We start from the raw sequence: 13,801 nt of genomic DNA on the forward strand, positions 1-13,801 counted from the left end.
AAAGATTTTTATAAAAATGCTCATAACTTATGGGAGATTTCATAGCACCACAGTATTCATTTGTCAAGCAGGAAAAAACAAACAAGTTATTTATGAAAATCTCAGGCAACAAACTGAACTCTCAGTGCGTGAACTGCAGAAAAATTCCCAGTGTCAGAAGTTATGGCTGTTCAGCATTTCCTACTACAATATCCACCTCCAAGACTCTGTCGATTCAAGTGCAACAGTCTTTTGAGAATAACGGTATGTCAGTGTAGCCTGACCATTTTCCCAGCATGGAGGCAGTTATACCAGCAACACCTGCTATCAGGGAGCGGTGCTCCTGTAAAGCAGAAGGGGCTGGAAGGGGAAGAATCACATCTCCTACGAAAAAGAGTTGTAAACAGGACCAAACTGGTGGTTATAAAGGGAGCAGTACATCACCCGTAGTAACCTCAGACTTAGAAATATATTTAGCTTTCGACTAAGTTGATAGAACAGTAGCTGGCTTCCTTGTTAGCTTCCACAGTCCTGTTAATGAGCACATCCTTGATCTCTTAAATCCTCTGAACTGCCTAAATAAACAGTATTTTTCCCCTTGTTCTTCCTCTCCCCAAAGCTTGATATGGGGTTGAACTTTTTTAAACAAACAAACTGAAATCAATGTGTTCTTCAGAATCCTAGATCAAATACAAGCCCCAGTAGAGTAGAGAAGGATTACATAAGAAAATTTCTTGGTATGTGACGCACTGTGTTCTTGCAGACACCCATTTTGCATGGAATTATTCTAACACAAAGATACTCGGTGTGTCTTGATGCTCACAGCTATAATGGAATAGGTAGACAGTTTGTTTCCTTGGCATGAAATTAGGGTGCTTCTCTTTGGGAACTGGCAAGTTCTGATTTCCTGCATTGCAGGAGATGCACTTTGTCACACCTTTACAATGGGAAGCATTAAAATAACTCAGGCGGAAACAAGGGTTAGACACTGCATTCCTGGAAGGTGGACTTGGACCTTAGAGCCAGAATAGTACTCAAGGATATGTCTGAATGCCCTATAGGAGGGATTTGCACAGGTTGGAAGATGTTATGAAATTCTGCATTCTAGAAGTGGGAATCTACAGGATAGACTTTAGATCCGTTTGTTTCTTTTGGATAGAACGGTTCATGAGGAGGATTACTATTAATAACTCAAGAAAATCTTTTGATGCAGCACTTGGCAGTATCAGAACCTCTTCATCACACGTATTCAACTTCCCCTAAAATATATCTCATTTACATTTTTTATTCTTCCACGAAGCATTAAGAAGTAAAACTCAACTGAACAGATTTACTCTCAGTCCTGACTCCTACATGAAATTTGGAGATAAAGCCACAAACTTCAGGGTCATGATGGTCCTTCAGGTCCAGTGGTGAAGCACTGGAACATATTCCACAGAGCAGTTGTGGATGTCCCATCCCTGTCGGTGTTACAGGTCAGGTTGCATGAGCAGCCTGGTCTAGTTGATGGTGTCCCTGCCTGTGGCTTGGGGGTTGGAACTAGATGATGTTTAAGGTCCCTTTTAACCCAAATGATTCTATGGTTCTATGATTCTTATAAAAGCTTCACACTCCAGCTCCCTGTCAGCTTTGGTATTTTCCAGTTCGCATCTCCTATTTTGGTATTTACTTACTTCCCCATTCCCAAATCATGGCATGACTGTCCTCATTTTCAAGTTTTGCTTTAAAAGCCCTTCCCACTGCTGTCCTGGATTCCCAAAAGTCTTCAGAAATGAAAACAAGTAGTGTTCCATCATGAAATTACCAACTACTAACACAAGCAGCAAAATTACAACTCAGTCAGGAATGGAAGCCAATGTATTTAGTGCTACAAAAAGTCACATCATCAGGAATAACCCCAACTGATAGAAAAAAACCCAAACCTAAGCCTAATAGAGCACAGTATTTGCAATAATTACACCCTTTCTCTGCAGGACTGCTCTTTATGTAAAAAAAAATATTCTCTTTTGGAGTATTTTCTAATTTTTGTTTTAGAGTACTTACTGTTTTCCTTCAAGGTCTTTTTCCTCATGTATGACAAACCAGAGAGGGCTCAATAAGCTGTTTGGACACTGCATAGTTGAAGGTGGTAAATCAACATCACTTCATTGCCTTCTCTTCAGCACTCCATAATCAGAGGACTGCACTAACATTATGTAGAGCCTCCCTCAACAGAAAAGAAAGTGGACTGATATGACACTTTCTTTTAAAATGCAAAGAGAGGAACGTTTGCATTCCCTTAAAAGAATTAATAACCTAGACTGCTGACTGATTGAACCTTTAAAGTGTAATTTGAAAATGGAAATGTTATTATAGTACGCCTTTATTGGCAAGGGTTTTTAGGAAGAGTTGGTTTGGATATTTTCCCTTTTTCATATTGACACTGGTACTTTTACCAATTTAAGCACACTAACATTAAACCACTAAAAGGCATGTAGGTTTCAATAAAATTCATTTTTTATATCTTCAGCCCATATAAGTAAATGATCTGCTCTAGCTTTTTTTTTTTAAGCAGAAAAGATAATAAAGCTAAATGAAAAGTCCCAGAGCTTAGTTTTAAGACTAAATGGTGTTTTAGATGAAACAGTTAAAGAAAGCAAGAGTTTGTAACTCTGAGATAAAGATAATGGTTAAAATCTATCTTTATATTATGAGGATTCTTCTCGGAGCTGCAAAATTGACAAACACACTTCCAGGTCTCACTGGTTTGAGCTGCTACGAGCTGCCTGTGAGTCAGACCAAAGATGCTGTTTAGGAAAGGGCATTTGATGAAGACTGGGAAGTGGAGTATCATCCCCAGCTGTACCACTGGCACGCTGGCAGATTGTGGACAAGTTGCTTCTGTACTTCTGCTTTCTGATCTGCAAATGGAAGATAATAGCGTACACTTCTAATGCAAGATCTGCAGATCCCTAAATAAGAGATATTGTAGGCTTGCCTATCATTTTGCCAGTTCAGTTGGTTTCTTGAAATAGCTTGAATTAAGATGAGAGAAAATTAAGAACAGAAAGCAGTAGCAGACAGAAATAAGTTTATCTGAAGGCCCTGTAATGAAGAAATGAAAGTACTCACGTAACTACAGAATGAATTAAACAGTGATTAAAGCAGTAAAGCAAAATGTGCACACCTAATAGACCATAAACAACGTGAAAGAAACACACAGCAGCAATAAAGACAGAGTTATTAAGACATTAAAAAAGCACCACTTAGGGCAGAATGGTGCACTTCCAGAAAATGTGTGCGTTTATATACGTACTTGCACATGCATGCGTGTGCATGCATACTCACAGTCATGCAGAAAACAAAATTTTAAAGCAAAAAATTCACTGCAGTATGCGATTATAAATACATATAATTAGGTGACGTAGATTTCACAAAATGACCCAAATGCTGCTTTCTGCATGACTTGGCTATGCGACCAAAATATGCAGTGTAAACCAGAAACGAACGACCCTGAGGATTGAAACTAGTCTAAGAGTGTTTATTTAAGAAATAAAGAAAAAGCAGTTACAAATCTGGCTAATTGCTCTAGAAGACAGAATTACTGCTCTTTATATCACACAAGGAGTTCAGCAACTAACGCGGTTTTTTCTCCAAAATTTGTGTCTCAGTTAACCATCAACTCTAAATGCATATTTCTTTGTTGTAAAGACATTTTTGAGGCCTCTCCTCAAATGGAACTCTCTAAACGCCTTTAAAATCCAAACCAGCTTTTTTGCAGCCTTCTCCCCAGAAAGATACTGAGCATCTATCTCATCTCCAGTCCCCTCAGGTGACACCCAAGAAAGCTGTTTGACATGATTATCTTTCAGTACTCTCTTCCTCTGTTCAAAAGTTATTTGTTCAAAAGCTATTGGGATGATCAGGAAGGAAGAGAAGGTGGGTGATGAAGACGCAGAGACATGGAAAGGAAATGAAACAAACTTAATTCCTTTGGAACAAGATAATGCCCCCCTATGTTCACGTGAGCTCAAAAACCTCCTTGACATAGAACTTCAGTAGAGGTGACTGATAAATCAGAGGAGAAATTTTATCCATTCAGTATAGCAGATCAGCCATAACTTATTTTCCAACCAATGAAGGAACATCCATTTCAAATACTTCAGCTGCTCACAGTTGAATTTCACCCAGACAAACTATGTCAGGATTGTGGATCCATGGTATACCCTGAATGTAGTTTAGTTCCCAGTTTAACATATTGCTACCCCGATGGAGTAGTAAACACAGCATGACTGATATAATTTTTTTTTTTAAAGATACCAAAGAGATACTTTCCTTGTTTAGCTACTTCAACTATAAATTATGAGAAAACAGATTTGTAGTGTCTCTTTGTCATATTCCCCTTTGACAAGTACTTTGGATAAGCCAGACAGAGTGGAAAAAATAAAAACTGGAGTCACACATATTTTTCCTGGAACCACTAAGACATATTCCACCTAGTTAATGCTCACACTTAAAAGCAAAGCTTTTATTATATTTTTTCCAGAAGGAAAAAAATTCCACTTTGTGACATGCAAGTTTGTACTTGAGATTAAAAAAACCTACATGCAGATGAAGAACCTGTTCTTTATCCAGTTCTTCTTTTCAGACCCTGGACCTTCTTTTCTTCTCAGCTGTATATGATTCCCAGGTGAACACAGAATTCAGTGACAGCTGTTTTCTTACCACTTGACATTTTTTTCATGGCAGAATGTTGCCAATTAAAAAAAAACCTAAATTAAGCGCAAATTTCAGTATTTAAAGTGGCTAGAGTTTCAGAGGAGCCAAGAGGTTGCATCCATAAACTGAGGACAGTTTATTTTGCAATGTTATTGGGAAACCAGACGTCAAGCTACGCATTGCACTGCAAGGACATTCTGAAGAACCACCGAGCACCTACTAACAAATTACACCCAATGCTCGTGAACAAAGGGCAAATTGGAAACCAAACTTGTAATTTATACAGTTGTGATACAGTTTTGTCTTCCATTTGTTTAAGCTTCACATATTATCTGCCTGAGTCAATGACCTTATATGCTTTATCTAGTGTGCATTAATCAGCTGATAGCATCTTATTGTGTTTGATGGAACAGACACTGTAAACAAGAAGCAGCCAGGATTTAATGAACATGGTACTTAGTTTTGGAAAATTACCTGTGTCACTTTTTAGGCCTCTGAAAAACTCACTGTCTCTAAAGCACATCTCTTACCTGTAACGGCATGAAAATATAACTGAATGGAAATCTTAGGTTTGGTGCATGACTGCAGTGACACTCTGGCTTCCTCTCTGGAAAATATCATCCAGGATTACAATGCAGTATCCTTTAGGCAACTCAGCATGGCTTTACCATGAGAGTGGTCAAAGAACTCAAACTTTTACAAATAGACTACTTATTGCTGAAACACATCTGTAGCTGTCATGTTCCCATTCCTCTTATTTTAACCACACATTGATTATTAATTATAAAACATGCCGTGATAGCTTAAAAATGTTCCCTCTAAAATAATAGATGGGATTTGATAATGAATAAAATCCAGGAAACACTCAAGTTCTCCTTTATTCTAAGGGTATTTCTGTTAAGAAGAAAGCACTTTACTTGCCAAATTCAAAAAAATCCTAGGCATGGGTGTTCATCTGTTCCAACGGCACTTATTATCATTCCCATTCCCAGGATGGGAAGACACATCTCTGAACCCTTGTGATGATAAATTATAGGGGAAAAGAAAATAAACTACCATATAAAGAGTTTCCTGGCTTACAGTCAAACAGATAAGAGAAGTGCATGGTGAAACCCTGCCATCTCTGTCTATACTGATGGGGAAAATAAATCTGATGAACAACAGTGTGTATTAAGATACAACTGTAAATGGGCATTGTGCAACAGCACTCCAAAATGTCCCATGGCATTTATTTCCTTTAGAAGAACATGACACTTCAAAATAGTTTAAGCAAAAACTGGTCAATTTTTTATCAGCCTGGAGTGAGGAAAGAAGAAAGAGAGAGGGGTATCAGCATTTCCATCCCTTGCTGCTTTGTTGGAGTACAGTGATCTCAGAAAATCACACAACTTTCTTATCCTGCTACAATGAAAATGGGAAAAAAGGAGGTTTACACATATCCTTCCATGTTGTGCTGTTTCAGTTTTCTTACGTGTCTCTTGCCCTCACTTTAGGTAAGAGGATGCAGCAGCTGTTTCATCTCTTCACCCACAGGTGAAGAGCAGAAGAGAGAGGTCAGCCCTTATGAATGACTGTTCCATTTGGAAGAAAGGGCAGCAATTCCAAGAGCACATCTGCCACTGGCCCACCACATTTGAAATTCCTAAGAAATTTTAACTTTTCATCCCAGAGAGACAAAACAAGAGGGTCTCCAGAACTAAACTGTGGAAGGGGAGCTGGAACGTTGCCTTCTTTGCCTTTCCAGTGAAATGAGCTGCTGACAACTCCATATGGCTCCTTTTAAGTTTAGCACACTGTTTGCTCCACAAAGGCTCCCTTTGATTCCAGGGGAACTGTTTGCAGAAGGAGGTATTGCTTGCCATATGTAATATGGGCAGGATAAGATTCCCTCTCTCCATCTCACCTTTGGATGGGGAGAGAAAGGAGATGAACATCAAGGCTTAGCGTGCCAAGTCTTGAAAATACATTTACATGCCAAAGTGGGACTCCTTCTTTGAACACCAACCGCAACAACTCTTCTGTACTTAGAGTAGTTCATTAACAGAAATCAATACAAGCTGCCTTTTAAGAAAGCCAACACTTGTTCATCGACACACTTTGTAATTCCTTTTAGCAGAAGCATCAATGCTTACAAGGTGTGCAGTAAATTAAGGCAAAACTGCAGAATGGCAAGGGTACAGAAACTAGTTACATTTCAGTGCAAACTTATAAGACAAACCTAAATACATTGAGAGAAAGAGTAATTACTAAGAACCAGAGACAAAAGATTTGTTGTCTTTACCTGGAGTCCCTTCTTCTCTATCTTTTTCTGCAGTATCTGAAGGCACTTGGTGAAATCTGTGAGGTCCTGATCCATGGTCTCGATTAACTCACATCCCTAGTGAAGAAAGCCGTAAAACGGAGAGAGGAAAAAAAAGTCAATCATTTTTCAATTTTGAGAACTAATGATGTTCTTGATGAAACTAACTGCAGTCAATAACTCAGAGTCTCTGCATGGAGACGCAGAATTAAGTAAAAGACTATCAGCCTTACAGAGCCCAAAGACTGTAGGTCCCAGCTTAACAAGTTACTATGAAACAGCAGTTTGATGGGTGCAGGAGTAGATATTCAAAACTCATTGAGTACATCTGTGCCTTTGGATAAACATGTTTTATGATGCTTTGCTGGATGAGCAAGTTCTGGAGTAGCAAGCCCTGCGTGATCAGTAACTTCCATGAAAATGATTGTTCTCTCTGGTGCTGCTGCATATATTCAAATGTGTATAAATGTAGGCATGCAAAAATGTTCAAGCTTCCAGACCCAGTGCAGTTCTAGTAGTTAAGTTGCAGTGATCCAAAAATTATTTCCTGGCAGTGGGGTATTATGGAGGAGAGCATGTTAAAGTAAGGGGAGAGCAGGACTTCAGATTTCTTAATTGAGAACTAATGCAATTCCTAAGTCTCTGATAAAAAGCTGAGTAAGGAGTGCATCTACCACATAAAGTCACTATTCAAAGAGGTTAAAAGGATGCAAAATACCACGTAAAGCATTGTAAATTAAAATAAAGACCATACACGCTGCATTTAGAGGTTCCCTTTCCAACCTCTACAAGGTTCCCTTAAAAGCCTCTTAGCTTTGTCTTACCTGACAGACTCTAAGTTTCTGCTCTACACAGTAAGAACTGATAGGAGAAAAGCATTCAGACTATATAACCTTTGTACATGTGCCTATGCTTATAAAGTGCATTATTTTGTTACATCAAAAAAAACCCAACCCAAACCAAACAAACCCCCTAAACCAAAAACAAAATGAAAAAACCAAACAACCCCCCAAACAAACAAACAAACAAAACAACCCACACCAAATTGTTGAAGTTGCCTCTACATTAGTGGTGAAAATAAAGGTACAGATGACAAAACTTCCCAGATTAGTGAATCCCTGGAGTTTAGTGAATTTCATGCAACAACGTAACAAGCCTCCAATAGGAAGACATACACTGAGATGCTTCCCCACACAGTTAAAATGCATATAAAACCAAATAAAGCCATAATGCAGAAGGGGCTGCATTTGGATGAAGTAGAGGAGATAAGGGAGCAGAAGATAATGACATGTTTTTTTATTATACCTCTTCTCCTCCCCCCTAAAAAAATTTCTGAAAGGAAATATGGTCAAAAGTAGTAGCCTTTCTGATACCTGATATTGCCCTAAATATCTTTTCAGGTTTGCCTGCATGAAGAATCATATTGCTGCAACAGCACATGTCATCAGAGACCGCCACTGCAGAAGTGATGCTGCTGCCCCCACAAAAGGGTGAGGGAAAATGTAGTTGGATCCTGGACTCAGTGCTAGGCATGAAACAATGTGAAGGGCTGTCACATCTCCCACTCTTCACTAGGGAAGGCAAAAGGTAAAATTGGCAGGAGAAGAAGGGACACATCTGGAGTCCATAATGAACACGTGAGTTTGGCAACACCAGCCAGAGACACCAAGGGAGCCCAGGAAAGGTATTCGGGTGTTCAGGCCCACCCAGAGAGCTCACGGTTGGATCTGAAAACCACTGAAGGGAACTGGTTAAGCAAAGCCACTCTAAATGAAAAGATGCTTCATTCACAAAGCATGGGGTGCTCTCAGACAGCCTCAATATCAGCACTGATAGTGGGATGAGAGACCAAGCTGTGAGAAACTTTGAAGAGACAGAACCTCCTCAGTCTTTCTCAGACAGCTGCAGAACAGCATGAGAACGTGACAGATGAAGAGTAAATCAGTGGCAGGGACAGCTACTGCTGAGCATGGGAGAAGAGACACCACCTCAGTTACCAGCTCTTAAAACTGGCAGTAGAGAAGGAAGGCTTTTTGTCTTTTGCCAGGGCCATTCCCTGGCTTCACAGCATTGGCAGAAGTAAGCACTTAATAGGTACCAATTTATAAATAAAAGATTTAACCCCCACTCTCCCTCAGCACTTTGAAATACTCCTGCAGTCACTAACAAGCCTGATCTCCGTGACCAGGCAGGTTTTGGCAGCTGCAGGTATGCTGCAGTTCTGCTTTCCACACAGGGAAGACCCAAGTGTCAAGTTCTGTCTTTTTTATTTTTTTTTAAGTGGTCATCTAAAAACAGTTTAAATTACTTTGTTATTTATTATTTTATGCTACTATTAAGAACATTTCACTTGAGTTCTTGGCCAGCTTCTCAGTATGCTCTTTGATAAGAAAAATATTCTAAAGCAACTACAAGGTACTACCAAAGGCAAGATAACATTAGCATGGTGGTTGGAGAGCACTGAAGGTAATTTTCCACAGTCCAGAAGAAAGCTGTGATGTACCACACAAGAAAACATATGTTCAGACCTGCTACTGTGTTTTCTGCATAGTCACCACAAAAGGCCTCAAACACCCATCACAGAAGCCCAATTTAAATATGAGAATGGGATGTCAAACGCACAATTTATTAAAGGCAGGTTACTGTACCCATGACATTGATACCAAGAAGGTACTGTGGCTAAAGAGGGGTATCCTGAAACTGCTGACTCACTGCCTGGATGCTTTTATACCAGTACTGTTGTAGATCATCATATCAAAAAATGTTGATAGAGTGTTACCATTAAATTCACAACTTCCTTTGAATTAAACTGTAATTTTCATTCTGCTTCCTCATCAAACAGATAACCAGTTCTGGAATTGGTAGAGATTTTAGAACTGCTCTTTTTGTCACAATGTCAAAGAGGTTGGTACGGTCAGACCGAACTGGGGGTAGGGACAAGCAGCATCATCCTTTGCCCTCGTCACAGCCTTGTTGGAATTAATGTCTGTGCAGTTCATGTTCACTCACGGTATAAGAGCTTCAGATAAATCTGTTGCTCCTGATATATCAAATCCAATATTTTATGCCACGAAGTTGGATGACAATTGTAATGCGGTTCTTTTCAACCTTCACTGCATTATTCTGGAATGACAAAAATCTTCAAGACAGAGCTATCCACTGCAGCCAGAGTTCAATGAAAGACCAGTACAACAATGGCAAGATAGGCAATAATGCTTGTAGTTTTATAGATACCTGCTCAACTTAATAACATTAACCTTTCGCAAGAAAGTTAAAAAGCCAAACAAATTTAACATTAGGAAAGGTTAGAAAAATCAATACCACGCAGCAGGAATGAAAACAATAGATTGCATCTGATGACGATATAGCTTTGCTGAATGATAGGATGAGGCACACAATATTAGGCTTTGGCTGCTCTGTCTTATTACGGCAGCTGTGGGAGGCACATTGCTAAAGAAGGAGGAGTGTGTCAGACACACATAATAGGATTATTGAACCCTATATTTCAGACAGACACTGAATTTAGACAGGCGCTGAAATGTCAATCTGAACATTTCAGCATTTCTCCCGTTTTTAGAAACGTTACACGTCGCAGCACGTTGTGTGTTTGCAGAAAGCAGTGTGTAATTGTCCACTCTCCCATGTTCTTCTTAACCTTTTATGAAGAGAAAGTTATGCTTGCTCTTTCTCTTATTTTTCTGAGCATGAGAACATAATTAGAATACATAAAATATCCTAATGCGTACTCTATCTCCAAGATCTTCATACAGCAAGCTGTTCCAGGCTATTTTTGAAGCCTGTATCTGATTGTGCTCACAGAGTGAAACAGCGACATTCAGTTCAGTCATCTAACAATTCCTGAGCACTAAGGCTCAATTTGGATGTATCCACCTCAAACAGATGTTCTTACGTGTAGTGTTAATGGCAGACACAGGAAAGACAGATATTCTCGAGTTAAAAGAGAAGAGGCAGCCTATAGAGCCTCTCAAAATCACAGCACAGAGAAATAAAGTTTAAGAAACCTATATAAACTAATATGATCTCTAAACATGCTCCTTCCCCTGGATTTCACCTACCCAAACAGTAATGCACCTACTCAATGCTAATATCTCACTGACCAACTAAGTAAGAGCTATAGATTGTCAGCACTATTTCAGTTGGAAGGGACTTTTCGAAGTCATCTGGTCCAACCTCTCGCTCAGAGTAGGACAGATTTGCTCAGGTTGCTCGAAGCCCTTTCCAGTCCAGGTTTAGCACCTCCAAAGATGGAGACTCTTAATTCTTTGGGCTTGGCCACTCTTGTGGTGAAATTTTCTTTCCCAGTGTCTTTCACTGGGATCTCCTGTATTGCAAATTGGGGGTGTTGCTTGTTTTCCTGTCCCTACTTAATTTAAAGAAAAGTTCCTTTCCACTTCCTCTCTGCCCACCCATTAGGAAGTTTGACAATCTGCTGTTCACCTTTTCTTCTGGAGGTTGAACAATCCAGTGGACTTCAGCTTTTTCTCACATATCATGTTCTCTAGGCTTCCCTAAAACACATTTCCCTCACTTGTGCTCTATTGGCATGCAGTATTTCCACCTCCAAGAGCCTGAAGAAGTCAATTAACAGCAAGGAGGCAGAGAGTTCCTAGTTCTCTCTTCCTTTTAATTTCTGGCCCTAGCGAATTTAATTTTGCCCCTGTGGTATCCTCTAGCTCTTTGGCCCACTCAGAGAACTCTTCCACATTCTTCTTATACTATTTCAGTTAACCGAACACTTTGAAGCCTTGAACACTTATTTTCATACCCAAATGTGCAGACAAGTATTTACATTCTGAACTGGGCTCCATGGAGTTGATACCGAAAAGCAGCTCTAGGGAAAAGCATACGTGGATGCAAGCAAGAGATGCTGTTCTATAGAGAATGATGAACAGAAATGAACTACAGGATCTGACTGCGGGTCTTGGACAAGGCCTAGCAAAGAGAAAAAGGATATGGATGCACAAACAAACAAGATTAACAAATGACAGACATCTACTCATCTGTAATAGGAGGGCGGTGTTGTGAGACCAGAGCATTCAATCAGTATCAGAAAGAAAAAGTTCTTTTGGGAAACATGTTTTGCAGAGGTAGCAGTAACGCAGACAGTGGCTATCTTTATTGTTGGTCCAGTGTTCCACAGTGATCCAAAACAACTCTACCAGAATTGAAACCAAGTCTAGCGTGGGATAAATGAGTCACATGAGGTTTCTGTAAACATTTAAAGAGACAGGACTGTAGAGACAGACAGAACAAGAACCTCTAAAATGAGCTACTGATAACCAGAAAAACTGCAGAGATTTCCTATTGCTAGTAAATTTCTGAAGACTGATCTAGGATGATGGCACCAAACTAACAGAGCTGGTTTATGTCTGTGAATTACAACCAGCAGGAAACTTGTGAACTGAAGCCTTTAGCATTTTGTGAGTATGATGCAAGTAAGGAAAGCAAAGAAGCTAAGTTCACTGATTTCTTTGGGCAATTTCAAATACTGTTTAATAACAAGCATTAAATGGCTTCTCTTCAGATCAGCTTAATTTGTATGGATTGTCTTTTCATTTTTGTAGTGGAGAACAAAACAAGTATGTGTTTTTAATGTGTATTTAAATAGCCAAAAATATTTAATTAAGTGAAATGTGTTTTCTTTCAGTCTTTGGACTCAAATTTGGCTGACTGCTTGGCATCAGCACCAAGTTAATAGCTGTACAGATTGCTTGGCCCTCAGTTCTGGGGTCGACGATGTTTTGACTCATCCAATTGCACAACAAGTGACACTGCTGTTCAGATTGACTAGAATAAGTTATTAATCATGTTGAAGTATATGCACCAGAAGCCAAATAACTGAAACTCACACTCCAGTGAAAAGCACCATTACTGAGAAATAAATCAAAAATGTTCAGGTTTGACCATCAATTCTAACCTTACATAACATAATTTGATTTATTAAACAAGTACTACCTGGTGGCAGGAAACAAAAACAGTTAATATATGTAAACATATGCATAACTCTACAACCCAGAACTTGTCAAATTTGACAAGTGTTAAAAAAAAAAAAAAAAAAAGAGAGCTCTGTAGCTGAAATTTTGACTGCAACAGCTGCAACCTCTCCTCCCTTCCCCCATTTTCATATGATCTTTTTCAAAGTAAATAAAATGTTTCCTGGTTTTGTTTTTAGTGAGGCAGCATGTGGTTTCTGGTGGAGGGGAGATTTTTTGATACCGTACATTTTAGGTTGAGATAATAGCGATGAAAGAGTTCTTCTGCATTAATTAGGTTGCTCCCTTTCAAAAGAAAAGTCTATTGCTCATGAATTCGTAGCAATTACTTCAAATGGACAAAATATGAGTATGTTTCGTCGGTATCTGACCAATACCAAAGAAAGAAAGCCAATATGCCTTCTTTGTTACCTAATAGCAACTGAAAAGCAGAAAACTGAAGGTTTCTAAATCCAAAAAATCAAACCCAAGCAAAAAAGCCCCAAGCTTAGAAAAGCCCAAAACAACAAAACCCACAACAAAAGAAAAAACAAACAGTACAGTTAACACTCATTTGCTGGGAAAATACCCAGTATTTATCTGTAATGGAGCAAATTCTTCTGATGCGTTAAGTTTGGTGAATGAAAGCAAACATCTTGAATACTAACTCAAGGGTCAGAAAGTGCAGTAATATACACGTCACCGAAACACCTCTATCAGAAGGCCACTACCATCTTCCAAAACTTTTAAATAACCAAGCAGAAAGGTAAGAATGTTGCGTGAGAAAGGTCTGCCGGGAGTTGAAGTCTCAACAACCCATATTTTTTCTTAC

At 39.2% G+C, this 13,801-nt stretch overlaps 1 protein-coding gene across 1 annotated transcript in view; it reads right to left on the bottom strand.

Moving 5' to 3' along the window:
• TPK1 (thiamin pyrophosphokinase 1) overlaps positions 1-13,801 on the bottom strand; it is a 223,895-nt gene that overhangs the window by 103,314 nt on the left and 106,780 nt on the right. The window contains exon 4 of the mRNA XM_027883260.1: positions 6,959-7,054. Coding sequence (XP_027739061.1) covers positions 6,959-7,054 — 96 coding nt within the window. The remainder of the gene's footprint in view (positions 1-6,958; positions 7,055-13,801) is intronic.

Source organism: Empidonax traillii, unplaced genomic scaffold, assembly GCF_003031625.1.
Source record: "Empidonax traillii isolate 1590-97213 ecotype Southwest subspecies unplaced genomic scaffold, ASM303162v1 scaffold122:size1458747, whole genome shotgun sequence".
In the NCBI taxonomy this organism is placed as follows: domain Eukaryota; kingdom Metazoa; phylum Chordata; class Aves; order Passeriformes; family Tyrannidae; genus Empidonax; species Empidonax traillii.